This window comes from Neoarthrinium moseri, assembly GCF_022829205.1.
Source record: "Neoarthrinium moseri strain CBS 164.80 chromosome Unknown scaffold2_Wmoseri_CBS_16480, whole genome shotgun sequence".
In the NCBI taxonomy this organism is placed as follows: domain Eukaryota; kingdom Fungi; phylum Ascomycota; class Sordariomycetes; order Amphisphaeriales; family Apiosporaceae; genus Neoarthrinium; species Neoarthrinium moseri.
Genome location: NW_026055116.1, coordinates 1977599 through 2005199, shown reverse-complemented (window position 1 = coordinate 2005199; position 27601 = coordinate 1977599). Strand labels below are relative to the sequence as shown.

The 27601-nt window shown below is 52.4% G+C and overlaps 5 protein-coding genes across 5 annotated transcripts; 2 read left to right on the top strand and 3 right to left on the bottom strand.

The window, feature by feature from the left end:
* Positions 1-43: 43 nt before the first annotated feature.
* Positions 44-5532, bottom strand: JN550_001374 (uncharacterized protein; the record flags this gene model as incomplete). The annotated part of the gene is made up of 4 exons (XM_049312368.1): positions 44-779; positions 834-1484; positions 1540-5172; positions 5225-5532. 4 exons carry the CDS (start codon positions 5530-5532, stop codon positions 44-46), a joined length of 5328 nt encoding a protein of 1775 aa, XP_049177280.1.
* Positions 5533-8526: 2994 nt separating this feature from the next.
* On the top strand, positions 8527-14227 carry JN550_001373 (uncharacterized protein; the record flags this gene model as incomplete). Its single annotated transcript, XM_049312357.1, has 3 exons — positions 8527-8831; positions 8889-14140; positions 14196-14227. 3 exons carry the CDS (start codon positions 8527-8529, stop codon positions 14225-14227), a joined length of 5589 nt encoding a protein of 1862 aa, XP_049177279.1.
* Positions 14228-15779: 1552 nt separating this feature from the next.
* On the top strand, positions 15780-16673 carry JN550_001372 (uncharacterized protein; the record flags this gene model as incomplete). The annotated part of the gene is made up of 1 exon (XM_049312346.1): positions 15780-16673. One exon carries the CDS (start codon positions 15780-15782, stop codon positions 16671-16673), a length of 894 nt encoding a protein of 297 aa, XP_049177278.1.
* Positions 16674-17333: 660 nt separating this feature from the next.
* JN550_001371 (uncharacterized protein) lies at positions 17334-20698 on the bottom strand (the record flags this gene model as incomplete). Its single annotated transcript, XM_049312334.1, has 4 exons — positions 17334-17580; positions 17644-19619; positions 19685-20145; positions 20326-20698. The coding sequence occupies 4 exons, from the start codon at positions 20696-20698 to the stop codon at positions 17334-17336; spliced, it is 3057 nt and encodes a 1018-aa protein (XP_049177277.1).
* A 1194-nt stretch (positions 20699-21892) lies between these two features.
* JN550_001370 (uncharacterized protein) lies at positions 21893-26183 on the bottom strand (the record flags this gene model as incomplete). The annotated part of the gene is made up of 6 exons (XM_049312323.1): positions 21893-23694; positions 23751-23852; positions 23928-24076; positions 24126-24592; positions 24650-25747; positions 25950-26183. The coding sequence occupies 6 exons, from the start codon at positions 26181-26183 to the stop codon at positions 21893-21895; spliced, it is 3852 nt and encodes a 1283-aa protein (XP_049177276.1).
* Between the last annotated feature and the right edge of the window lie 1418 nt (positions 26184-27601).

Below are 27601 nucleotides of genomic sequence, written 5' to 3'. Positions count from 1 at the left end.
CTGAAAATTTTCCCTCCTATATACGAGGCCGAACCTGCATCATCTACATGTTTGCCAGCTCATTGTCGATCTGGCGATCCATGAAAGTCCTCCTCTCACCAGACAGCTCGCTCTGCAGCCGTTGCTCCACCAAAGCGCGCACCTGCTTCTTTGTGACGGTATCCAAATCAACCTCATTGAGGACGGCCTGGATTGCCTCGACGATCATACTGTCGTCAGGGCCTTGGTGGCCCCGTTGGAAGTCGAACGAAGCCATGCTCTGGTTTCCAGCGCCGTGACCGAGTGGTTGTCGGCTCCCACCGGTGTAGCCAAGCGAGATTTGCGACTGTCTGTGCATGTCACGAGACGGCGAGATGTTCGCCACTCCGCGAAGATTGGATGTGCTGGGTCTGTCTTGGTAAGGGCTCTGCATGCGCTGGATATCGCCAAAGGATGCAGTCGACTGGCGATGCATGGCCTGTGGGCCGTCGGAGTATGGCGCGAAATTCGAGTTCCGCGTCATTGAGCCATATGGTGCAGGAGAGTGTGACGTAGGGGGCATGAAAGTAGAGCCTGGGCGGTGGCCTTGGAGGCCGTGGAGAACTGACTGCTGACGCACTGAGCTGTAAACAGACTTCATGTCGTCCATCTCATACGTGTCATCAAACGGAGGGGCCTCTGCCTTCTCAGAGTAATTTCCACGGCGTCCTGGCAGGTTGTTAAGAGCAGCATAATCATCCCAGCGTTGGAGAGGAACCGAACGAGGGTCAAATGTTTCTCCATCGACAGCAACCACTTGTCTAAAGTAACAGTTAGCGAGAATACGCAGAATCTCGACTAGGAAATAAACTTACTTGCTACCCTTCTCACCAATGACAATTCTTGTGTTACCCCACGAGAAATCATCTTGCTTCCAGAAGGAATAGATGGGCAGGATAAAGGAATAGATGGGGAACGCGATAATGTAGATGATCATCCAACCAATGTGCTGCCACTGTCTCTTCAGAATGAAGATGATTGCCTGCAGGCCGTACACTGCTGCCAACATGATAATGGAGATCAAGGGGAACTGGCCGGTGCCCGAAGCTACACGGTAAATCAGGTAGCCGAGATACACAGTAGTCGCAGGAAGGATGATGGTTCCGGCCAGATCGATAAACACAACAAATCGCATGGAAAAGCAGCAGAAACCGCACATATCTTTGAGCATCATCAGCTCAACCAGGTTGTGGATGGTGGAGTTAATCCATCGTCGTCTTTGAGAAAGCAAAACGCTCCATTCTTCTGGCGCGGCTGTTTGACAGTAGGCATCGGGGATGAACTTATAGGACATATAAGGGAAGTGCTTCGTCATCAATGTGGTGAGGAAACGATCTTCTCCTAGCGATAGCAGATTCTTCTTGTGAAGCGTGTCGACATTACAGACACTGTACTCACGGATGACAGCGTCGGAAATGATTAGAGGCTTGCCCTTGTCCGCGGTACGTAGACGGTACATGGTGAAACTGATTCATCATTAGCTCATAGAAACAGCCAGGTGCTGGATTTGGAAATACATACCATCCAGGAAGACAAGTAACACTGCCGAAGAGGGACTCAAAAGCCTTTGCCAGGTGGTGAGAGATGAAATATTCGTAAACCTGGATCATACTCCACCATGATCTTTCCTCGTTCTGGAGAGCCGTCTCACCACAGATACCAGCTATCTTGGAGTTATTGGCGCACGCAGCCACGAGACGGTTGAGCGAATCCTCGCGTACGGAGGTATCGGCATCGACCATGAGTATGTACTCGTAGAGTTCGGGATCAACTCCAATAATGTTGTTGATTTGGTGGAATACCTCCAATTCAAGAGGGTTCATGGGGGCACGGTGATGGACACGGTTTAGGAAGCTCATGAGGACAATCTGCGAGTCGCGCTTGCCACGGTTTCCAGGCTTAGCCTTAGTCTGCTCCGACTCCTTGCCGACTTTGACGATAACGATGTAGGGAACGACGTTGCCTTCGAATTCGTAGAGGCCAGAGTAGACCTTTCCGTAGTTCAGTTGCTCATTGCCAGCTCCGACTGATTTGAACGGCAAGGCAGGAGGGTCGACCTTGGGATCAACCCCAAGAATATCAAGGACAATCTTGGGCGTGGGACGATCGTTTCCTTGTCCGATGATGACACCATCGCAAATGACACAGATTAGCTTCCTCTTGTTGTCATATTGTAGAGCAGTTAGGGAATCCAGAGCTTTCCGCAGCGAGTCCTCGTCTTCGGTGTAGGCCGGGACCTGGCAGATAACGAACTTGTCTTGAGGTGCAGGCCGACGCTTAGAACCGAACTGGAGAGCCGAAAGAAACTTGATGGCGATGACGGAACACATAATGATCGTAAAAGCCAGCAGGATGTAGTTGTTGACCTGGCACCTGGCGGAGTATCGGAAATCCGGGATACCGACATAGAACGTGTTCTTGATACAGTTCATGCTGTTCATGGCAGTAGCGTAGGCTGTCTGGTTGCTCTTAACAGCATTGATGTGGCTGTTCCATTGGTTTGTGACATCTTCACCGGGGTTGTCCTTAGCGATCTGCACCAAAGTACCGTCTAAGAAATTGTACTGTGCAAGGTTCTGATAAAAGTCGATGGTATGGAAGTAATCGGTGAGATCGTAGATGGAGCCGTCGTAGATAACCCATTGGTGGTTATTGTCTGAACCGTCCTCGGCTACAAATTGCTTGTCCCATACCAGATCACCGTGGTAGTACTGCTTTATTCTTGGTTCGAAATAATCCCGGTACCAGGTTTCGGACCTTAGCTTGGTGGTGGGATCAGCCTGGAAATACCCAGAAGTATGGAGACCTTGGGCAAGTTCGACAGTGGTGTTTGGCGAGAGTGCGGTGGTTTTATCGATACCAAGTCCAGGACAGCTCAGAGGCAGGGGTGCCACAAAGTATTCGTCCAGGTTCAGGCCAGCAAAAGGCGTCATGGTAGCTGCGTCAGTCGAAATGTCGGTGTCACTGTGGTCTAATTTGTAGAAGCTGGTCAGGTCGTAGACCTTACCGTGGATGCTGACCCAGAAGTCGGCAGAACCCTGGTGCGTCGCAACCTCATCTTGAGTCCAAGCCTTATCAAAATTAGGGCAAAGGAGTAGGCCGAATTCGACGATCCAAAAGACAACAATGGCGTTGGCCAAAAAGATAAGAAACACAAGCACCAGCTTCTCTCTCCACGCCATTCGCACATCAGGTCTCTTCATACGGCCAACCCACTTGAGCAAGGGCGAAGGGATCCAGAAGGTCAGAGCCCACACAAACACAACCCAGGCCCTTCGGCCAAAAGTGATGTCTTGAGTCTCGACATGCTTGCCCCGAGCCAGATCAGGATCCAAGGCATTGCCGAACTCTCCGTTGTTGGTGTAGTAGATGTCATCACGATGATTGTCTCCCTTATGACCTAAGCCGTAGTCACCAGCGCTGACATTTCGCATGGCTGTTGGTGCAATAGAAGGGGCAGGCATCGCATGCTGGCCCAGGGTAAGTTGACTTTGGTTTCGAGAATGAACCAGGTGATCGTGGCTACCGTTGTCAAGCGGAGCGCCAAAATAGCCACTGCCTGTGTTCGAATATCCAGTCTCAAGGCCATTTGAGCCGAGCATGAGATCTGCAGGCTTCATATCAAGCATAGTCTCGGCCTCCCACCAGGCTGTCTCACGCATCCACACGCGTTCTTTGCCAACAACCACCTCGCCATTGCTCCAGCCTCGTTCAAGAACCCAAGTTTCAATGCCATCGCGACCATCCCGGCAGCCCAACGGCGCAAACCGGGTTGCAAACTCGTCCAGGTCAAAGTCGGCGGTGAAATCTAAGTTCTTGTTTCGGCGGTTTGCCCATTCTGGTAATCTCCAGGCGCGTAGTTGGCGGGAAACAGTACCAGCAGACCATGCAGATGTGACCGAAGGGAGAGCCGCCAGGCTCGCGGGCGATTCATCTGTGGGGTGCAGCGATAGGTGGTACCAAGCGCGGCTGCTGCTCAGAACTGCAGAGAGGTCGATACGTCCGGCACGGCCAAGGTTGATCCCCGATCCAGGGATTGGGAAGAGTAATTTCTTCAGGAAACCATCGTCATCGCTGCCAAGAGCAACCTTTTCGAGGATGATCTCGCGTTTCTCCAGTTCAAAGTATCTATCTCGCCCGGCTGGTCCGTTCATGTCACCAAGATCTGGTGCAACCTCGGCCACGGCGTTTTGCATCTCGCGCAAGACGGAGCTCCCAGCGGGTGGAACCTCGACGCCGTCTTCTTTCATCTCAGCATTGATGCCGGTTGTGTCATCAAAGATGCCACGCAATGCTATGGCTTTGCCGAGGGACGGATCAGGAATCTCGACAATGGTTATGCCCACGGTGTCACCAGCGTCGCCATTCGAGCTCGGAGCTGGGTTACCGCGGCCATCGAAGGACTCAGCTCCGTCGCGGATTCGGGCCACATGGTTAGCAATGGCATTGTTTGCCCGTGAGATCACCCAGTCTACCAGGGCCTCGTACAGACCGCCAATGAGCGTGCGCCTATCTTCCGTGCTGCATTGCCTCGCCAGGACTTCAGGATCAAGTCCAAGCAGGCCGCCGACGTCTTCGCAGATATCATCAAGTTGGTCCTCGTCAGCACTGTAGTCAAGAGTGTTACCGAGCTTCAGAAGCCCGGCAAGTGTCGAGATCAAGTTTCGATGAGCAGAGCCCTTGATGCCAATCTCCTTCAGCGCCGCCCGAAAGTCATCGGCGGCAGCGGCATCATCTGCAGTGGGGAGATAAGACGGTGGGTCGTACGAGCCCGACTTGGCCAACAGCGAGTAGCTGGATGCTGGCTTAAGTCCCAAGAACTCACGTTCCGCCGGGGTGGATGCGGATGTGAGCAGGTAGTAGAAGACATCGAATGCTCGGTATCCAGCCTCGGCCGGTATGTCCAAAAGACCCTTTGTTGTGTCTATGCCTCCTTGAGAGAGAGCCAGAGTGGCTGCAGTCAAGTTGCCAGTCAGGTTCAGCGTCAGATTGACAGCAAGGGCAGCTTGGCGGGGAGCTGCTGGATTATATGGGGTGACGCTGCGCACGAAAGGTTTGATTGCTTCTAAAGCAGTGAAAATAGTCGAGGGCACAGTGAACGGAAGGGAAGAGAGAAAGGGTGTCAGAACGGAAGGCGTTGATGTGTGGAGGGATCTATGCCAAGTCAGTTGCCATAACCAGGTAATGGAGTGAGGAGTCCACATACCCAAGAACAATACACCCGTCTTCAGCACGGCGACGAGCATGTTCCCATGCACGAGCTGCAAGAGCAGGATCAATGGTACCACCCACCCTTCCGTCAGGGCCAGTCTGAGTAGCAGTGAGCCATGTGTTCATCACCATGCTAGTCCCGGCATCGAGATGGTATGGCTGAGAAGACAGGTAGATGTTGTGAATGCCATTGAGCAAGGTGGTCGTCGACACTTGGGACGCTTGCTGGCCGGGCCCGCGGTGACCGCCAACTGAGTCGGATGCAACTGAGTACATCGACATGCGGGCTTGATGGTTTGCCATCTTGAGATCGGACGACTCGCGTTGTCCTTTCGGACAAGCACGACTTTTCGGTTGCTAATTAGCACAGCGAGTGTGGGTGAACAGCGACAGTCAATTTTGAGTGTTACGGAGTCCTCTCAGATGCCGATTCGAGGGCCTGTGTGGTGATGACGAAGTGTTGGGTCGGATCGGTTCGAGAAGGGGTGTCGACTATATCGCACGAGGATTCCGGGAGGTGCAGGCTGGATGGGATGGTGTTCGCCGGGCAACAAACAGGCAGTCTTCTGCTCGCGTTATCCCCTATTCCCCCGCCAGAAAATAAGAAAAAAGATTAATAAGAACGATTGTATATTAAACCGCCAAAGCGAGTGAGCGGTCCAACAGCAGTGCAGCAAGAAGAAATGGAAGGTATCAGCAACACTCCGTCCAAAGACGATAGGGAGGAGAAACTATGAAATCGATCGAATGCTCCCCTTTGATGCCAGTCGAAAAAAGATCACCAGCGTTCCTTGCCTACACGTAGAGAGCTGGGTTACGGCGGTCGGTTGGGACCAAGAGCGCAGTCGCGCCAATCCTAAAAGGCTATTTTGCATAAGATATTAAGGTGTTGGGCCATCTTTTGCATCGTGTCGATCTCGTCTGCCTCCTCCGGGGAGAGGCGCGGCGCCATTGCCTGTGAGCGCGCCTTGGACAGATCCCTGAGACCCCGTCGACCCCCGTCCAACCACAGCCCCCAGGAGCCCACCCGGGAACCCATTGTTGACTGCGGTTGTGCCCCCTTATGCATGGGCCAAACCCGTGTCCAGGGAATACGAAGCGGCGAAATGGGGCCTGCCCACCCAGAAAATCCAGATGATCTGACTTCCGATTTGATGGGCGTGGGGCGCGTTCCCAAGGGCCTGCAGGGCCTGCACTTACGAGGTCGAGAAACCCACCGTCGACGGGCAAGGCCAAGAAAGAACGGATCACTACATGGCCGGCAGGGCGGGCTGCCCGTTCTGGCCGCTGGCTCTGGAGCCGGTTTGAAGCTCGTGAACGCCAAACCTTCATTGCCACAGTGTGACAGCAGCAGGACCACAAGTTACAACGGCGCCGTGGAGCCTCGAGCCTCGACAATACGAGTGAAACCCAAGCGCGTTTTCCCTTGACAAAAATTGAAGGATACCCAGGTTTCCATCAGTTTGGCAGGCGAGAATGAGCAATAACTAGACAAATGCGTGACATACCACCCGTAATCGTCACAGGATGATGATGGCAAGCACGTACCGTCAAAGACTACCCGAGCCGGACTGCAATGGTCCCGATGGAAAGGCTCTCTCCTGAGGCCGCATCGCAGAAAAACATGGAGGTCCGCTAATGCCGCGTTGCCCTGCATCCAATGCTTGCAGTCGTCTCCATTTGTTGACGATGTTTGTTGTGAGCACCTTTTTTTATTTTTAGCTGCTATGTAGGGATGTGCTAGCCTCTAGGGCCGAGGCGGCTGCGCGCTGGGCCAGACTACCGCGGGACTACCGTGGGCCATGGTACAGTACCTAGGACCACAACTGCCCGAAGACCGATCTCTCGCTGTAACAGCGGTAGGCCCCCCCGGGCGCTGTGATGTCAGTTGCCGTTACGTTACGCCGTCAGTGTCTTGATATTGCAGAATGCTCTGTGCAATTACAATCACAAGTGGCCGGGCCAGCACTGGGGACTGAAGGCATTTGCTAATCCCCCAGAGATTGCCAAGATTATAGGTGACAAGCCGGTCCCTCATGTAATAAATCAGCACGGAGTTTCTGGAGAACCGTTTGGACGCCCGTTCAATAAGCTCGCTCAGCCCCGAAGTCTTGAGCCAAGGAGAAACAGAGCGCGCGCCTGAGCAGCGTCTAAACTCGCAATTTGCTTTCCACTACCGGCCCACGATTCAGATTGCGTCGTTGCGACGGGTCGCCATCACTCAATAGTTGAAACCTTCACCTTGATTCAGCGTAAACAAGCAACACATTGATTTTGTGGTGGACCAGAGGGACAATATCTCAAGATCAGGTTTCGTCACGTCGGGGAGAACTTGGCAGGAGGGCATGAAGGTAATAACTCTACGGGCCATCAATGCAACCCCTGAAGAAGAAAAGCTGAAAGCTGTTGTCATTACACATGTATGGACCAGGGTTGGCTAAAGGGGCAGCCGGGAGTGGGTTTGCTGGAGCCTGTGCCGAAGTAAGTGCCTGGGCAACTAGTGCAGAAGGTTTCCAGGTTGCTGTGAAGAAAAAAAAGCACAGGTACCATTACCTGTCTGCTGGGCGTACCGCCTGCTGCCGTCACAGGTGCGTATATCGTAGGGATCTACTGTAACTAGTGAATCGCCGCCTGGATGATACAGTGCACTTGGCGCTTCAGCTGAAAAGGGTGTGTTTACTCCAGGATCAAAGGTCATTCTTCATATCAAGAGAGTGTGTTCTGTGACAAGTCTATCTGAAGTTGAAGAGAAGCTTGTCCAGGCCTCTGAATCATCTGGCCCTTCAAGTCACACCACCGACCCGACGCGATCGGTTCCCCTCAGCTTCCTACGGCTTAGCCCAGGTGCCACTCGGGGTACTTCGTATGTGACAAAAGTGCACTTTGGGCCCTTGCAGCCAGCCGTACGAAAATAAACTCGAAGCAAAACCACCCGAGAAAAGAGACCTGTTCCCAGTTACACGACTTAGTAGAGAGCTGCGGAACCCGTCGACGTTGGAAGCATTCGTTCGGGAGAGCATCAGATAGCCTCTCTGCTCCATTGTTTTCCTTCTCTTTTGCTATTCAACACACGTTCGTTCTTGTATCAGCCTTAATACTTCGCACGCTCGCTTGAGAGTTAATAACATTCGAGACATTCGGTCGGCGTGTTCAGGGGGGTCCTTATACGCTTCGACGCTGGTTACCAACCTGTCGCTCTAAATTCCCCCTTCACTTCCAGTCACCACGAACGACGCTGCACACATCCCATCCGCAGACCCTGGGAATCGAGACGGCGTCACTGGCTCGTCAGCCAATATGGCTCACAACCTGCCAATGGGCGGCAATGGGGGAGCTCATACTCAACCCTCATTGCCCTCTTTGCCCGCACATCTGCAATCTGACACGCATATAACAGCACATCTTGCCAGTCGCTTCCATGTGTCTATACCTACGGCCCGTCTGTCATCACACGCACTTGTATCCTTGAACACGTACACATCGTCGACCAAGGGTCTGGATGGCGGCAAAGAGGGTAGCGCCATGGCTGGCGCTGAAGACATTGCAGACCGATCATTTGTTCGACTCGGTCACCGATCCGAGAATCAGAGCATCATTTTTCTGTAAGAGCCCAATATCATCTAATGAACGTCAGCGAATTCGACTAACGAGCCACACAGGGGTGAATCGGGCTCTGGAAAGACCACGATCCGATCCCATCTCCTGACTGCCCTGCTCAACAAGTCCTCGACTCCTCTCTCAGCCAAGGTCTCCCTCGCTGCTTATGTTTTCGACACCCTCACCACCACCAAGACTGCAACGACACCGACAGCATCCAAAGCCGGTCTCTTCTACGAGCTGCAGTATGATACAGCATCCACAACCAGCCCTTTGCTCCTCGGAGGAAAATTGCTGGACCACAGATTAGAAAGGAGCAGGATTGCTGAGGTGCCTACCGGCGAGCGTAACTTCCATGTTCTTTACTACTTGCTTGCTGGTACGAGTGACGCGGAAAAGTCCCACCTTGGCATTGACACGCCACGGGATTCCGCTGGCCAGAGGCGGTGGAAATACCTGGGCCATCCCACTCAGCTCAAGGTCGGAATCAACGATGCCGAGGGGTTTCAACTCTTCAAGAATGCCCTGCGCAAGCTGGAATTCCCGAGGAGTGAGATCGCCGAAATTTGTCAGATCTTGGCCTGTATCTTGCACATTGGACAGCTCGAGTTCGAAACTACTGCGGATACTACCCCCACGGCAGATGACAGTGGTGGCTTCTCCCACGAAGGTGGACAGACGGTGACCGCCGTTCGAAACAAGGACGTGCTTGGAATAATCGCTGCTTTCTTGGGCGTGAGCTCGCAAGATCTGCAGACAACCATGGGCTACAAGACCAAGGTGCTTCATCGGGAAAGAGTCACGGTCATGTTGGATCCCCATGGAGCCCGTGCCAATGCTGATGAGCTTGCACGCACACTATATTCTCTTTTGGTTGCATACGTGATTGAGAACATCAACCAGAAGATCTGTGCTCCTGAGGAGGCAATCTCCAACACAATTTCGATCGTCGACTTTCCGGGCTTCTCCCAGCAGACCTCCACTGGCTCTGCGCTCGATCAGCTGCTCAACAATGCGGCAGTCGAATCTCTCTACAACTTCACTCTGCAAAATTTCTTCGACCGCAAGGCGGAGCAGCTTGACCAAGAGGAGGTTTCTGTCGCAGCCACCAGCTATTTCGACAACACCGATGCCGTCAAGTGCTTGCTTAAGCCTGGAAATGGTTTACTGAGTATTTTGGATGACCAAACCCGCCGTCACCGCACTGATATGCAATTCCTTGACAGCTGTCGTAAGCGATTTGAAGGGAAGAACCCGGCAATCTCTGTAGGCTCCGCGCAGGCGAAGCTTCCCGGAAGCAACTTCTACACCGAGAACACTGCTGCTACATTCACTGTCAGACACTTCGCTGGTGAAGTCGAGTACCCTATCAAGGGTCTCGTGGAAGAGAACGGCGAGGTCATCTCGGGTGATCTGATGAACCTGATCAACTCCAGCAAGAGCGAATTTGTCACGCGTCTGTTCGGCCAAGAGGCTCTCCAAACTGTCATGCACCCGCACGAGAGAACAACCGTCATGCAGGCCTCTGTCAGCTCAAAGCCCATGAGACAACCTAGTGTCATGTCCCGGAAGACCACCAGAACCGCAAGGACCAACCGCATGCGCCGTCAAGAGTCCATTGATGAATTCGCCAGTGATGGTGAGGGCAATGCAGAGAACAGAGGCGGCGAAAGCAAGAAGTCCAACCGCCCGTCCGAGCAGGGTGCATCCGGCCAATTCCTTGCCTCCTTGGACAATGTCAAGCAATCCATCACAGCGCCAAACTCGAATGCATACTTTGTGTTCTGCTTGAAACCCAATGACCGCCGCATCGCAAATCAGTTTGACAGCAAGTGTGTCCGGACCCAAGTCCAGACTCTGGGTATTGCTGAGATCAGCCAGCGTTTGCGTACTGCTGACTTCAGTCTATTCCTACCGTTCGGTGAATTCCTTGGGCTTGCCGATGCCGAAACAATCCTTGTTGGGAGCGAGCGGGAGAAGGTCGAGATGGTGGTACAAGACAGGCAATGGCCTAGTAATGAGGCTCAAATTGGATCCACTGGTATCTTCCTCAGTGAGAGATGTTGGATGGAGGTTGCTCACTTTGGTGATGGCATTTCAGCTTCAGGCCGCCACCCGTCGGAGTCAGGAGATGGTTACAATGGCTCTCCGCTGAACCCCTTCGATACTCCAAAGGAGCGGCTGATGAACTCCAACGGAAACACACCTCAATACAGAGACAAGGAGCGTAGTGGCTACTTTGGTGATGACGCCCGCTCCGAGGCAGGTGTTTCCGCATTTGGCGGTGGCGATATGTTCAAGAACCTCGACACCAGGGAGCAGATGGCTGAGAGGGGCAACGAAAAGTCCCTTGTCGAGGTTGAGGAATTCAAGGATAGTCCCAGTCGCAAGAGATGGGTGTTTGTGACGTATCTGTTGACCTGGTTCATCCCAGACTTTCTCATCCGATGGTGTGGCATGCCCCGAAAAGATGTCCGCATGGCATGGAGAGAGAAGCTGGCGATCAACTTCATCATTTGGTTCAGTTGTGCTGTGGCAGTCTTCTTCATCATCTTCTTCCCCATGCTCATTTGCCCCAAGCAGTACGTGTTCAGTACGGAAGAGCTTTCCTCGTACAACGGCAAGTCGGGTTCGTCTGGCTCTTACGTTGCGATCCGAGGTCAGGTCTTTGACTTGGACGCTTTCCTGCCTGCTCACTATCCGCCCTATATATCTGACAAATCCCTCACTCAGTATGCTGGATTGGATATCACCTCTCTTTTCCCTGTACAGGTATCGGCACTTTGCCAAGGTACCACGGGCTCGGTGGATCCCGCTGTCACGCTTGACTACAAGTCTTCCAACGTCAGCGGTTCTGCCAGCGTTATCAGCAGCCAAGACTACAACGCACAGTACCACGACTTCCGTTACTCATCCACTCTGTACCAGCCAGATTGGTTCTACGAGAAGATGGTTGAGTTGAAAGCAAGCTACAAGAAAGGAAATATTGGTTACTCGGCCGAATATGTCGGAACGCTTGCTGGCAAGAGCAATTATGTCGCCATTCTTAACGGTCGTGTCTACGACATGACCAAGTATGAAATGGGCGGCCGTCGCTTAGAAGCACCGGAGGGCGTTGACCCACCATCAGACATAAGTCTCACCAATTTTATGGATGATTCCGTGGTTGATCTATTTCGGAAGAAGTCTGGAACCGATGTGACCAAGCTTTGGGACATCTTGGCCCTTGACAAGGACCTACGCAAGCGCCAGCAACTGTGCCTGGACAACCTGTTCTATGTCGGTGATGTCGACACTAGAAACTCACCCAAATGCAAGTTCGCCGAGTATTTGGTCTTGGCAATTTCTATCCTGCTTTGCTCCATCATCGGTTTCAAATTCTTTGCGGCTCTTCAATTTGGAGGCAAGAACATGCCCGAAAACCTGGACAAGTTCGTCATGTGTCAGATTCCTGCCTACACAGAAGACGAAGACTCCCTTCGCCGTGCTATCGACTCAGCTGCCCGTATGCAGTACGATGACAAACGCAAGCTGCTTGTCGTTGTCTGTGACGGTATGATTATCGGACAAGGCAATGACAGGCCGACACCTCGTATCGTTCTCGACATTCTCGGTGTTTCAGAGACCGTGGACCCAGAGCCGCTCAGCTTCGAATCACTCGGCGAGGGTCTCAAACAGCACAACATGGGTAAAGTCTACTCTGGTCTATACGAAGTCCAAGGCCATATCGTTCCTTTCCTGGTCGTCGTTAAGGTTGGCAAACCCTCAGAGGTTTCCCGCCCCGGTAACCGTGGAAAGCGAGACTCCCAGATGATCATCATGCGCTTCCTCAACCGTGTCCACTACAATCTCGCCATGAGTCCACTTGAGCTGGAGATCTATCACCAGATCCGCAATATCATTGGAGTCAACCCGACGTTTTACGAGTTCATGCTGCAGATCGACGCTGATACAGTGGTTGCAGCTGACTCTGCTACCCGTTTCGTCTCCGCATTCCTGGACGACACAAGGCTCATTGCATGCTGTGGTGAAACAGCACTGACGAATGCCAAGTCTTCGTACATCACCATGATTCAAGTGTACGAGTACTACATTTCTCACAACCTTGCCAAGGCTTTTGAGAGTTTGTTTGGCAGTGTCACTTGTTTGCCCGGTTGTTTCTCCATGTACCGCATTCGCGCTGCCGACACCGGAAAGCCGCTCTTCGTCAGCCGAGAGATTGTGGACGCCTACTCTACCATTCGTGTCGATACTTTGCACATGAAGAATTTGCTGCATCTTGGTGAGGATCGTTTCCTGACCACACTTCTTCTCAAGTTCCACAGCAAGTACAAGACCAAGTACATCATGAGAGCTCACGCTTGGACCATTGCACCCGACTCCTGGCAAGTCTTCCTCTCGCAGCGTCGACGATGGATCAACTCCACTGTCCACAACTTGATGGAACTTATCCCGATGGCTCAGCTTTGCGGTTTCTGCTGCTTCAGTATGCGTTTCATCGTCTTCGTTGACTTGCTTTCCACGATCGTGCAGCCGGTTACCGTTGCCTACATTGCGTACCTTATTGTTATGGTCGCTACCAAGGCTACCATTATCCCTGTCACGGCATTCGTCATGTTGGGTGCCATCTACGGTCTGCAAGCCATTATCTTCATCTTGCGCCGCAAGTGGGAGATGATTGGTTGGATGATCCTTTACGTCTTGGCGATCCCAGTCTTCTCCCTGGGTCTGCCCCTCTACTCTTTCTGGCACATGGACGACTTCAACTGGGGTAACACCCGTGTCGTCGCCGGTGAGAAGGGTACGAAGGTTGTCATCTCAGACGAAGGTAAATTTGACCCTGCTTCCATCCCCCGCAAGAAGTGGGAGGAGTACCAAGCCGAGCTTTGGGATGCTCAGACGGCTCGTGATGATACTCGGTCCGAGATCTCGGGCTACAGCTACGCCACCAAGCAGGGTGCTGCTGTCACGGAGTACTATGCAGGCAGCCACCACGGCTCGACGCACGGTGTCATCCCGCCATACGACCTTAAGAACCTCAACCCCGGTGCGCACATGTCTCGGGTCTCTCTCGCTCCATCACAGATGGATCACCACCGTTTGAGTCAATTCGGTGGTTCGCAGTTCTTCGGCAACCAAGAAATGGAGATGGCCAACCTGGCAGGCCTGCCAAGTGACGACGCCCTCCTTGCCGAGATTCGCGAGATTCTGCGGACAGCAGACTTGATGACTGTCACAAAGAAGGGCATTAAGCAGGAGTTGGAGAGGCGGTTCAACGTCCCGCTCGATGCGAGAAGGGCATATATCAACAGTGGTAAGTCTCTAGATCTGTCTCTTCTGGATTTCTCTCGTACTAATTCTTTTCTTAGCTACTGAAGCGTTGCTATCTGGCCAGTTGTAAATTTGACTACCACGATTTTCCTCTTCGCATCTAAACTGGCACGCCGGATATGGAACCGAAAACTCCTTGGACATTCTATATAATATAATGCATAGCCGCCAAATGGCATTCTGGCACGGGGGATGGTCGCGAAATAAAAATACGATGAGGTCTAGAATCGACCTCGAGCAAATTAATTATGGGCGTGCCTTCATTGTTCGTCGGTTAACGGGTGGGTGTGGACTACAGCGCGGATCATCTTTGAGACACTTCGGAGTTTGTTGTTTGCTTTGTTGGATAAAGTCGCTACTATACAGCCTATAACATCATTTGAATATCATGAAGAATCTAAAGTTATCACAGTACTGTAATATATCCGTATGCTAGGATTGACTGTGAACTTGGTGTCCATAAACCTGAGTGGGACGTGTAGTGAACCACCTCAGCTCCAACATATTTCAGTCCATGTCTATAGTTGAGCAATTTCAACACTGGGCATACGGTCCGCTGGCTACTGAAGGCGAAGAGAGAACCTTTAAATAGACGGTAAGAGTAGTATTCTGCTCGAAGCGATAACTTTATTCGCCAGGAGTATGACAGGCCTTAGAGGTCTCAAAATCATCCTACAATATGATCTAGGGCGTTGTGAGACCCGCGCACAAGCCTGATCTCACCCCTTGGTCCTAGCAATAGGCGTATGGTCCATCCAGCTTGATCAGACAATGCGCTCACTTGACTTGACCGCTAGACCCAATACCGATTTATGCAAGCAACGCCTGTTCATTTGGAGACACCGGGCCACAACTGACACAAAGGATGCGGCACAGCTGCGTTGTAACAATCGCTGGTGATGTCTGCCCCGCGGCCTTACCAATGACCAGGGGGGTTCCAACCGATCACATTGATTTCAGGCTGTGTCAATGATCAACATCCCTTAACAATGCGTGTGAGATGGATCCAACCAAGTTTGCAGGATTCGTATCACGCCTGTACATAGCTCTCTTGCCCGCCATCGGAGGCTGTGCTGCGTACCACGGCCAAGCAGATACATCTGCGTGTATCATCATCATCGCCCTTGCGTGCTTCAGCATCGTCGGGGCACTCTTTTGTTTTCAGATAGGTCTCGACTTGTGGTCTCTTGGGATTTCCTGTCTCAGTCTTTAACAGCCTGCTTGCTGGGGGCAGTTTTTCATCCAGTTGGCAAAGTTTTGAGGTGTCACAGGAGTAAGGATGTCGATCAGTCTGTGCCTTTCAAGTTTATCTCTCCCCCGCAATCAACCAGTCAGCTACCTTGCTCGCCATAATCGAGGTTTCAACGGCTGTTCTTTGGGGGCTCGCTGCCTACCGCTCGTTTGATCTCAGGGGAGAGTGCCTAAATATAGTAGTCCCCTCAGCCCAGTGTATAATTGAGAAGGCCTTCTTCAACGGTTCTTGGCCTCTTGCATGCCCCAAGCATCAGTGCCTCCGGCAGCACCGTCGATATTACTATATACAAGATAAGCATATACTTCTTGAGCCAGTCGACGAACTGGGGCTCTGATTGAAAGATGACAACAAAAATCCATTCATCATCATGCGGCTACTGCTATTAGTAGCCCTGAGCTGTGCTCAGCAGCTTCCCATTGGTGCGAAACAGAGAGAGAAGGCGGTTGCGATCGTCAACAGCAGTATCGAATCTGCGAATAGCCACGTGAAGGTGGAAGATCTGCATTGCGAAAACGCAAAGAGAATCGAAGACTACAGTGTTTCATGGTTCTTGGACAACACGAAGCCGAAGTACGATGGCAAGTTCCCAAGCAACGCCTTATTCTACTCAGAGGGCATGTCAGAGCCGGCCCACACACTGGCCAACCGCACCGGCCGGGTTACCATATGGGACGTCTGGCCGCCAGACCTCTACAACAACTCGATGAGCCTCTCCAACCCAATGCGCTGTATCCACAACCGCGATCGTGACAGACAAGACTTCTTCGAGATGATGTCTGAGGCGTACGCCCGCAAGGCGATGGTCGGCGCCTCGGTCTTGCACAGCGACGAGAACTACATGCAACCGCCGGCCGATGGCATTTGGGCGCGCGTCGAGCTGTGCGCGCTTGTGGAGAACAGTGGCGTAGACTGGATATTCAAGATCAGAGAAGGGCGACAGGACAGCAACGAGGGGGAGCTATTTTCTGAAAGAATCCAGGGGTTGTTCAAGAGATGGCTCCATGATCCTAACGCAAGCCGGCCCGAATCCGATATGTTTGAGGCATGGCTACAGAAGCTGCGCGGGCTAGGCGTTTGGGTGGGCTCCACGACGTACGGCAATCTTAGAAAAGATTGTCCTAGTCGCCGTCAGCAGGAGCTCCGGCATGAACGGCGCTCAGTGGCGAAGAGGAGGCTTCTGCAGTATATCGCTGTTGATGAAGAGGACACTCTTATCCCAGAAGAGAACCTTAGGTTTTTTGACCAAAATGTTAGATGGTAAACGGATATGTACATCTATCGAAAGGCACCTCGGTGGCCATGGCCATATATGTTCTTGATTCGATACACCTGAGCTAATATAATTCTGTACGTTATATTTTATTTCGCACTCCACCTACCTTTCCATTGTACTCGTCTTTTCTCGTTGACCGATCACCTCAAAAGCGGACCGGTTTGGTGTTGGAAGGACGAGGGTCATTAACCTGAAGAATTGTGAGCTGAAGTAGAAGTCTACGGAAGAGTGCCCATTGATCTCGGAAACAAACCAAGCCCAGCATTGCCAGCTTCAAAAACACAATAGTACAATCCTCGCCAAACATCTCGATCCCACTCAATTCTGACATAGGGCGAATCAGCAAGGCATCAATAACGGCGCGAGGTCACCCATGTCACGAGTCTACGAGAAAAGCCCACATCACAGACCAATATCGCTCAAAAAGAGGCCAGTCATAGAAAAGTGTAGATTGCGAAACCTGAACCTGTGCGCCTAAAGCAAATGACAATCCTTTTTTTTCTGTCCGCAATATGAAGAATGTAAACCTGTTTGGTTCCCTTCTCCGTCATCCTACACATGCATCGACCGCCACTGAGCCTTGTGGCTCACTTCTCACAGCTCTCGACTCTGCGTCACACGTTCCCAGCATGGTTGGCGGTTGCCAGATTAGTTGATGTCGAACAGCGGCTTCAGCTTGACGATCAGGTGCCATTCGTCGTTGGAGACGTCCTTTCGGTAGAACTCCTTAAGAGTGTTGATACTGGCACGGGAGATCAGACTGTAGATGACATCACTCTCCTCGAGCTGTCGTCCGTAAGATGGCTGGGAGCTACCCATCTCGATCTTGACAGCCACAGACGGTTGACCCTTCTTGCAGACCTGAATGGCCTTGTGCTCTCGCTCGATGGATGTCCTGCGAATATTGTGTCAGTGAAAAAGGAAACATTACAGAACACAGCGTAATAGTTTAACTTACACTCTGCCTATCGGAATGACCTCCTTTCCGGTAGGGCCGTTTCTGACGACGGCAAGTGGGGTGTTGAGCTTGAGGTTACCGTCCACGACGTCAACGCCGACAACGATCGGGTTCGTCTTGTTGAAGACAGCAACTGTGTTGAGAATGCAAGGGAAAACAGCCAGCATCTTTGACTCTTCCTTCTTCTTCTCGAGCGCCTCCTCCATGTGCTTGGTGAAGTTGTCGAAAAGATGGTAGATGATGTCAGCCGTGAAGATCTTGATGCCGTTGTCTTCAGCGTATTGCTGGGCTTCCTTGTCGACCTTGACATCGAAACAGAGCATGACAGCCAAGTCGGGCGACTTCTCCAACATGGTTCCACATTGCATCACATCACGCTTGAAGACAGGACCAATTCCAACATTGGCCACTGGAATCTTGCAGGACTTCAAGAAATCGAGCAGAGCTTCTAGCGAACCGAGAGTAGATGCCTGCACGGAGACACCACGACCAGATTTCTCGACACGACTGAACAGAACATTGAGATCGGCCTCAAGCTCGTCGATCAAATCATCCTCGTCATCGTCAGGGCCGACGACCAGGAGTCGAGATCCGGCAATGGCGCCCTCAAGACCTGGAGCGCTAATCTTCACACCCATAGCGGCCTTGATCTCCTTGTTGTGTACGTAGGCTGACTTGACACGCAGTTCCTTGAGAGGAGCTGGAGTAAGAAGTGCACGAATATTCGTCACTATGGCCCCCTCCGTGCCACACACGACTATGCGATCACCTTCGCGGATGATACCGTTGGATAGAATGACATCGATAGTCATACCGAAACCTTCGATAGCCTTGACTTCAAGGACGGTGGCTTGGACCTCAGAGAGGTACATGAGAGAACCAACCATCCTCTCCTGGGTCAGACCGACGATCAGCTTCAACATGTCAGGAATACCCTCGCCGGTGTGCGCCGATGTGGGAATCAAAGACACGTTCTTTGCCATGGACTTGTTCTCGTAGAAGAGCTCGGAGTTGAAACCCTGCTCGGCGAAAGCAACCTTGGTCTGCTCCAGGCGGTTCCTGAACTCGTTCTGGACACCCTTGTTCTGCAGTGCCAAACTCTCTTGGAATCCGTTGTTGTCAACCTTCTTCCAGCCGTAGAGACGATCAATCTTGTTCAAAGCCACGACGAAAGGAGTCTTGCGATCACGCAGCAGCTTCATGGACTCGAGGGTTTGCGGCTCGAGACCGTGCATAATATCGACAACCAGGATGGCAATGTTGCAGAGGGAAGAACCACGCGAACGGAGGTTAGAGAAAGACTCGTGACCAGGGGTATCGATGATCAACAGACCAGGAACCTTGAACTCGAAAGCGCCATCACGGTTGACGACGGCAGTCTTCTGCTTGATGGCATCGACAGGGAAGTAAGTGGCACCGATCTGCTGTGTAATACCACCAGCTTCACCCTCTTGGACGTTTGTCTGTCGAATTTTGTCCAGAAGCTTCGTCTTACCAGTATCGACGTGACCGAGAATACAGCAGATAGGAGAACGCAGGTTGTCCTTTGACCGTGCAGCCAGGGCAGCTTGATGTGCCTTCTCGCGACGCTCAGCAGCCTCCTTCTTGCGCTGTGCCTCGGCGGCTTGCCGCGCCGTCTGCTCTTCGTCTTCAGACTCGGACTCCTCGGATTCGGATTCGGATTCACTCTCGTCCTCAGAGTTCTCGTCGACCTTGGGTCTCGACGGGATCTTCTTAGTCTCTGCGCCCTCCTGGTCCGAGTCGGCGTCCCAGCTGTCCTTGACGTCTTCCTCAGAAGCAGCTGCAGCCTCCCAGTCGTCTTCAATGTCGCTCTCTTCCTTCTCGGCAGCGGCCTTTGCGGCAGCTTCGGCTTCCGCAGCTTGCTTGGCTGCCTTCTCCTCTGCCTCCTTTAGAGCCTGTTCGGCTTGCTGTCTTGCGCGCTCGGCAGCCTCGGCCAGGGCCTTCTCCTCATCAATCTGCAATATGCGTCAGAAATTTGAAAAATGAGAAATTTCGGTGGGGTCTCCGATGTCCGACATACCTTGTTCTGGTTGCCCTTGCCACGCTTCCGGTTGTCATAGACGACCTTCTTCTTCTTCTCCTCGCCCTCGGCGTCCTGGGGTCCGATCTTGATACCGGCAGCCAGCATCTGCTGGAGCTTGCGCTCATTACGGGCCTTCTCTTCCTTCTGTGCCTTGGTCATGAACTTGCCCTCCTTCTTGAGCTGCTCGATCTTCTCCTTTTCCTTTTGCTTCTTGCGGGCCTTCTCTTCCTCTCTCCGCTTGATCTCCTCGGCATCTAGGCGTTCGAGCTCCTCGAGGCGTCTCTTCTCCTCGGCAGCCGCCTTCTCGGCGGCTTCACGCTGTAGCCGCAGCTCCTCCTGTTGCTTCTGAAGGGCGGCGAGATGGGGTGGGAGTTTCTTGCCCTTCTTTCCTCCGGCGGCTTCTGCGGCGGGAGCCTCAGCAGCGGCCTCCTTCTTGACCTCAGCGGCCTTGGCGGGCTCTGCTTTGGGTGCAGGGGTGGCCTTCTTCTTTGCGGCGGCCTGTATAGAGATATATTAGCACGCGACCGGGGTGTAAAATCGTCCCGAGATTGAACTGACCTGCTCCTTCTTCCTCTGCTTTTCTCTCTCCTTCTTCAGCTTCTCCTTCTCGGCCTTGGTGAGGATGCGTCCGCCCTCACCGAGCTCCTCGTCGGCATCGGCACCCTTTGCGGCGGGGGCCTGCTTGCCGCCCTTGCCACCCTTGCCCTTCTTCTCGGGTAGGGTGAACTCATCCTCCATGGTAGCCTCGACGGGAGCCTTTGCAGCGGCCTCCTCGTCGTCCTTCTTGGCATTGGGGTCCTCAAAGTCCTCCCCGAGACCCTTCTTCTTGCGCTTCTCGCGGTTCTTCTTCATCATGGCCATGAGGCCACCGGCCGGGGCCTCGTCCTCGTCGCCGTTGGCATCGCCATCCTGGGCGGGGGCGGCATCGCCGTTGGCCGGGGGAGCGATGGACTCGCCCAGCTCGGACTCCCAGTCGTCGTCCTTCTTGCCCTTCTTTCCTTTGGGCGGCATTGTGGCGGGCGGGGTCTCACACAAGGCAGAGACTAAATGGACCTCTGAAGAATACGGGGGCCGGCTCGCTAGGGAAATGCGCTGTCGGGACAGGCGTCGAAGAGATGGAGAGGCCGACGTGAATTTGCAGGAGCTGCAAATGTTTAGGGCTGAGGGGCAATCGACCAAGTGCGTCGAGATGTGAGATCAGACTCAAAATGTGGGGTGTCAATTTTTGGTGGCCAACAGCTGCTTTCTTTAACTCCGACAACACGCCGCGCGCCCGGTGAGTTGGGAAATTCAACAGCAACAGGCGTCCGATCTGCACTGGCGCTCGTGTGTGTGTGCGTGTGCGTGTGCGTGTGTGTGTGAATTCATGTGTGCGTCTTGGCAGACATTCATTTGTCCATCTATCCACTGAGGCAGGCCTGGTTGCTCTGGCGCACCGGCCCTCTCTCTGCCTCTATCTGTCTCCCTCTCAGTTAGGCAACTGTCAGTATCCAACTATTCACCAGTCGTTGGCGCAGCTATTCCGACCTATTATTTCAAGCCCGGCACAGCCCGTGAACAGTGAAAGCGGGCACACGCCACACGGGCCATGGCGGGGCAGATGCCGCCCCAATCTCTGCCCACTGATTGGGTCGCCCGTAAGTTTATTGGCCCCAGCTAATGCCGAAACCACTTAGGGATGGATTTTCGTCTTACGGACTCACTATAAAACTGCCTCTGCATCTAGCAGTGGATGGCCACGGCTTGCATTGCGCTGCTCGACATTCACATCGTCCACAGTCCACGTGCACACAGTCAGTCAGCTTGTCGACTGCCAGAGATAACTGGGACGCCGTTGTCGGATCCACTGCGGGGACGAATCAATCGGAAACATATGCGTTGCACAGCAACTTGAATGGATAGCCACTCCATGTAATACCCGTGTAGTTATACTCAAAACTACTGAAGTACTTATGACCATTGATTGCCATAGTGGACACTCAGATAATGAACACCAAAGAGTTTCATCTGGATGCGTGAAGGTGAGTGAACGGCATGCTCTGAATCCTCAATGAACAATGGCTTTCCTTGGCCCTTCGATGTATCTATCTCAACTACTTTTCATTCTTCTTCATCATCCCAGCAGAGCAGAGGTGCTTCTGGCCGGATATATACCAATGATCTCCAATTTCCGATTCCCGTGTTCCGATCTGCGTCGGAGCCAGGTTACAGAGCTGGTGCCAGGTAGTACCTCAGCATATCGTAAGCTACATCGAACGCAGCCTCGGGGAGAGCCTCGGGGCTGGCAGTTCCTCGCCTGCCCTCATCAAAAGCTTGAAGGAGCTCCATGAAACGAGAACGATGATTTGCATCCGACAGTAGATTCTCAAGCGCTTGTTTGTCCAAGCACCTCTGCAGTATGTCTCCATCAACTTGCATATTCAGAGCCGGTAGGGTCTGTGGTTCGGGATCCCATCCCACGTCCATCTCGTCCTCGTGTCGGCCACAATGGTGGGCCGTAGAAGGGCAGATCGCTGGAGACCTGAGTGCAAGGTTCTGGATGAATCGAAGTAGCCGCCAGGCATTGGTGCTCAAGATGGTAAAGTGCTGGAGGGAGCCGTCAACTCCTAGGCCCAGAATGTCAGAGTTGTCGTCTCCACTCTTTGTATGTCCATATTTTATATGTCGACTGAAAAAGTCCCATGGTGGTCGTGTGCGGACTTTGATGAATTTCCGGACCGATGCTTGAAGCTCTGCATGAAATATGGTTTTCAAGGGCCTGTCGGTCTGTAAAGGAGCCCATATACCCCATAATCCGCATACGGCATCCGACAACAGGGTGACAGGCTGGTTGTTGCTTCTCCCTGAGCCGCCAACAGCTTGAATACTGTGCACCGTTGATTTAGCTCGATCATCAGAATGTAGCCTTATCATGGTGTCGTCCTCCGGGGTGCTTTTGAAGTCGAGAATTTCTAGTGAATGACTAAGAGTCACAACGTGGAGATTTCCATTGACTACCTCCATATGACTGGCTGGTGAAGGGAGTTGGTGTTCTTTGACCTTCCTGAGCTTCTTCTGTTCAGTGTCAAGTATCTCGTAATAAACGGTTTGCCCAGAGCACAACAGTAAGCCCTGTTCGTCACTCGCAACAGAGTATACAGGGTGCGTATAACCGACTCTCTTAAACTTGGTGAAGAAACGTATTCGATATGGGCCATCTTCTGAGACCCTAGAGTCGTGTCGCTCCGCCGAAACCAGTAGTATTGAGCCGCCCTGGCGTTTCGGTTCGCCAACAGACACGATGATGTAAGCCCAGGTTCGACCTCCCTTTGCGTATTTCCACTCAGTAAGAGAGTATATGCGGCCTCCTTCCTTCCCGAGGCCGTTAATGTATTCCAACATACGGTCTGAACCGTCGGTTGGGCGCGAAACGTCCAAGCCTGTCTCAGGGTCGATGAAATTCAGTGACGGTCGCTCTTCTTCGAGAATGGCGACGACGAGAACGTTGAGAATTTGTGAGTACATGACTTTGACAGGTGTACCCGCCACCGGAAGATGGCGCAGGACGGGTTTGGGGATGTTTTGCAGCTCCGTAATGTACAGCATCGATCCTGACAGCATGGCCAAAGATGGGTTTTCGCCCACCTCAGACGACTTCAGGCGCAACTGCGATACTGAGTTAAGAGCTGGTGAAGGGGCTACTGATGACTCGGTATTAGTGACCCAGACACGCGTTCTCGTTTCAAACCCAACGGATTTGCTCAAGGGTCCTTTTCTCATCACTGTCACCCACGAGTGGCAGCAAACAAGGACTGAAGCTCCATCTGTCCCCATACTCAAGGGCGACACGCTTGCTGCGGAGTGCCCAAACTTATCATAAGTGCCTTCGAAGTCCAGTGGCTTAGAAGGGTCTATCGACAATGTAAGTACTTCACCACTTCTCGTTCCAAAGCAGAGAGAAGTTGTGCAAGGTTTCTCATCAAACACAACAATACTAGTCAGTGCCTCAACATCACTATTGGGGCAGACTGTATTATAAGTGTTAGTATCCGATCCCACTCACAAATGCAAATGGGTGGCTTACTTCTCGATATTTCCAGTAGGGCAGGCTGTGGCTGTTCATCTGGAGGTGCAGCTTTTGTTGGGTAGATGGCCAATACAGGATGTGCCGATTCCCATATCCCCACTAACAGAAACGCATCGGTTCCTAGCCTTCCCAAGGCTACACATGTAACCTCCCCAGTTATATCAAATCTTTGACTTTCTATAATGTTGATTCCATCGACAGAGAATGTCTTCACACGGAATCCTGAGCTGCCATGTAGCACCAAAGCAACAGTGCCATCTCGAATCGTAGCGTCCATAATGACTGCACAGCCATCGTCGAATTCGTGGGGAAAATGCCGGGTACTATCGTCCCTGGTTAGAGGAGCTCAAAGGAACAGACCAGAATATTCACCTGTCAGATGTTGTGATGATAGTAATGCAGCTAGAGGTGACTTGCACGGTTGTGCCCTCAAATTCTTCGACCGCTAAGGTGCATGAGGCTAGATCATAAGGAACCTGTGCTTGATCCTGGAAGACAGCTTCGGTGAAGTCTGCCTTGACGTGTAATACCGCAGACCTATTAGGAAATGAGACTAGCAGGTCGAAGTTGTCGTCCGCGCCTCTCATTGCCCAGCATTGTTTCACAGGATCCTCAAAGTCTATCTCTGGACCTATAGTAGCTTCGAGCCCGAACCGATACTCTGCAACGGATCCTGCTTTTCCGCGCCCTGAACAGGCAAAAATGCGGTCTGGTGACAGTTGGAGGTCTGCTGACGTGGATCTGGAAACCCTTGTGTCGTTTCGTTTCGAAGTAATATCAACAGTTGGGGACCAGTTGGGAATGGTGGCAATCTTCCTTGGTATCTGTCGCGGCAAGGCCTGCAGAAGAGACAATCAGCATAGTTCCAAGGACTGATCTCGCCGTCGGTAACTCACTCGCCAAAGGGCACCTGGACCAGAATCTCCTCCTGTGATTAGGACATCTCCGAATTGATCATAAAGGCAAGCAAAAGCTTTGTCGATATTGCACTTGACCTCGCTCATAATCACATTCGTCTGTACCCCATCTCCAGCCGTGATCTCTAGATAGTTGAGGATTCCATCTTCTCTAGCCAAATATATCGTATCATGGTTGAAATGGTACTCTGGTAGACGCGAAGGCCTGCTCCAGGCGGTCCATAACGGACCCTGACTCCCCATGTGAAGATCAGATTCGTCATGATACCCGATATCAACCAGTTCTATGTTCGGCTCTCCGCTCGCCAGTGTTGCCCAGAACGCTTGACCGTCTTCGTTGATGGCAAGGAAGCTAAAACGAACAGTAGACGGAATGACGAGAAGGGGCATCTGACAATCCTCTCTTACCCGCCAGCCAGACTTTTCCATCTGGAAGACTGATTCGATATCATCTCCTAGTTCCCAGTCGTAAGTCGCGATCCTGGACTTGCGTTTATGGACGAGGATCAGCATCAGGGTGATGACTTCCTCATTATCAGGCCCCGGAGACAGGAATTCAATCTTGTGGATGACTCCCCTGACGGCGCGCGAATGAACACTTCGGACAGGATCGAGCGGCATGTCCTCGTTGCATCTGGCACGCAATGTTTCCATCGACTCAAGCTCGAAGATTTGAAAATGGACTTCAGCACATGCAAGAACGAGATAGCGCGAGCTTGGATCCACGGCCATGTGGAAACCTGGGCACACAAGTCGCTCGGTTGGTATGTCTCGACTAAACGACACGAAATCCAGCCCATGGGCGGTCTCTTTGATATAGAGAAACACCAAGTCCCCCCCTTCGAGAACGAGGGCTAAAAGTTGAGGGGGCAGCTGTCTTATGTTTGGCGTTTCTGCGTTGTCCATCTCGATATCACCATCTTCAACTTTTATTTGCGCATCTCTCTGATCGTCGACATAATTCGAAGGGGAGCCAATGACGCACGCATTTCGTATGCGCGATCCAAAATCTTGCTTCCTCGCGACATCTTGTAGTTGAACATCGGGTCTCAGTTCACGTATCTGTACGAAGTTGTCCTGTCTACGAGTCAGTCAAGTAGCTCAATGTGTTGGACGAGGCTGTGGAAGCAAAACAGAGTACCGGCATCTGCGAAACCACAGCCAGCTTATCCGGAAGAGTCGATACCATAATGTTGATTTCCACATCCCAAGGAGTGACAATCTGCTGCTGGCGTGTTCTCCCCTGGTTTCACGGCAAAGAAAAGGCCAGCGTACTCACCCCTATAAAAGCCACATCGTTGTTTCGGGAGGATCTGAGCTGGACTGGCAAGACCCAGTGAAAGACAGGGCTGTCGAAGACTGTTTTGGTCAGTATCCCATAGCTCGGCGGCGTCGGGGCCTGCTGTTTGGTTTTGGTTTGATGCGAGGAGCTCGTCTGGCGAAAGAGTTCTCGTGGATTGAGAGTACGAGTGACCCATTCACCGTTCTCTAGAACATTGCTTTGTAGAGCCATCGCGACCTCTCATAGCGGAAAATAGGAATGGCTGCTGAGATGAGTCAGAGGATGTATGCAGCCTCGTCAAAATCACTGTCGCGTGTTGACGGTGGTACAAGTGCCCAATGGCTTGCGGGTTGGGCTACCCCAAACGCATCAGCTAAGCATAGAAATCGCTTGTTCCAAAAGCTAAATCAAAACATCAGCGATATAAAAGACTGACATTCAACCAACGGGCACATACCAGCTTTACATCTCAGACACTCCGCAGGAACGTAGCTTCGCCGGGGGCCAACTGTCGGTGACTGGATGCCGTGATAGTAGCCAGGATACGGGTTCCGGGCGTATGGGTGATGACCAGTGGTGAGCTCATACGATGGCAGCTCGCAATCTCATGGTCCCGGAGGCAAGAGAGTCGCTGATCCAAAGAACAGGGTTCAAGTCAAAATGCAGCTCGTCGTTTGATGGGTGTGGGTGTTGGCCAACTTCTGCTCAACCCGGTCCTGCGCACGTTTGAGTGACTGCCTCGACGTAGGTTTGGTGGGCCTTGCTCGACGGACCCCTGAGACGTCGTCCGAGAAGGTGTGCACAAGCCTGCAGGCCCTAGATGTGGTTGTATCTGAATCGTTGCGTGTAGCCCTGGGGGAAGGCGAACGACAAGGGGCGATTTGACCCCCTGGGCGTGGAATAATGGTGAATAGAGAAGATAGGCAGCGGGGAATATCAGGTTGCAAGTGGACCTTGACAAGTTTGGCCGCTAGGTAGGTAGGAGGTACATACTGCATGTGTGGAGGGGTCATTTTTCCACTGCCCAGGAGGCCAACCCACGATGGAGACTACCGCACTACATAACCCCAGAATATCGGTCTACCTTGTTTTCACTTTCGGCGTTTTGGTGCACAATAGGGGGGACGATCTCCCTGGTGGTTACTAGGGACTCGAGAACAGACCCATGTTTGCCAGACCCGGCTGGTTTACATAGTTCCCAATGTCCCTAGGTTCTTCAGTGGTCTCTGGTGATCACCGGACTAACGGTTACCCACACGACGAACACCAGATTTCGGGTTGACGGTTGGCTTCTCGGAAACAACAGCCAACTCTTCATCAGCCTTTGTGGTTTAGCAGCTCATCAAAGAAAAGACATGGGAGGATCTGTTGGTGAGATCTTAGATCTCATGCGGCAGCGTAGTAGCCGCCAGAGATCAGATCAACGTAGCAAACTCTATTTTCACCATCGGCGGCATCGTCGAATGAGACTGCGCTGGGCTCTTCCCATTGCAGGGCTGCGACTAGGATCTCTAACGCAGGCCCATGACAAAGGTAGTGGCCCTGTAAACTAGCCTTCGGCAGCAAGACCAAGTCTGACACATTGGCCATGGCTTGCGTCTGCAGTGCATGGTTTTCTTTTGCGATGCATGTCAATTTCGCATGCGCAC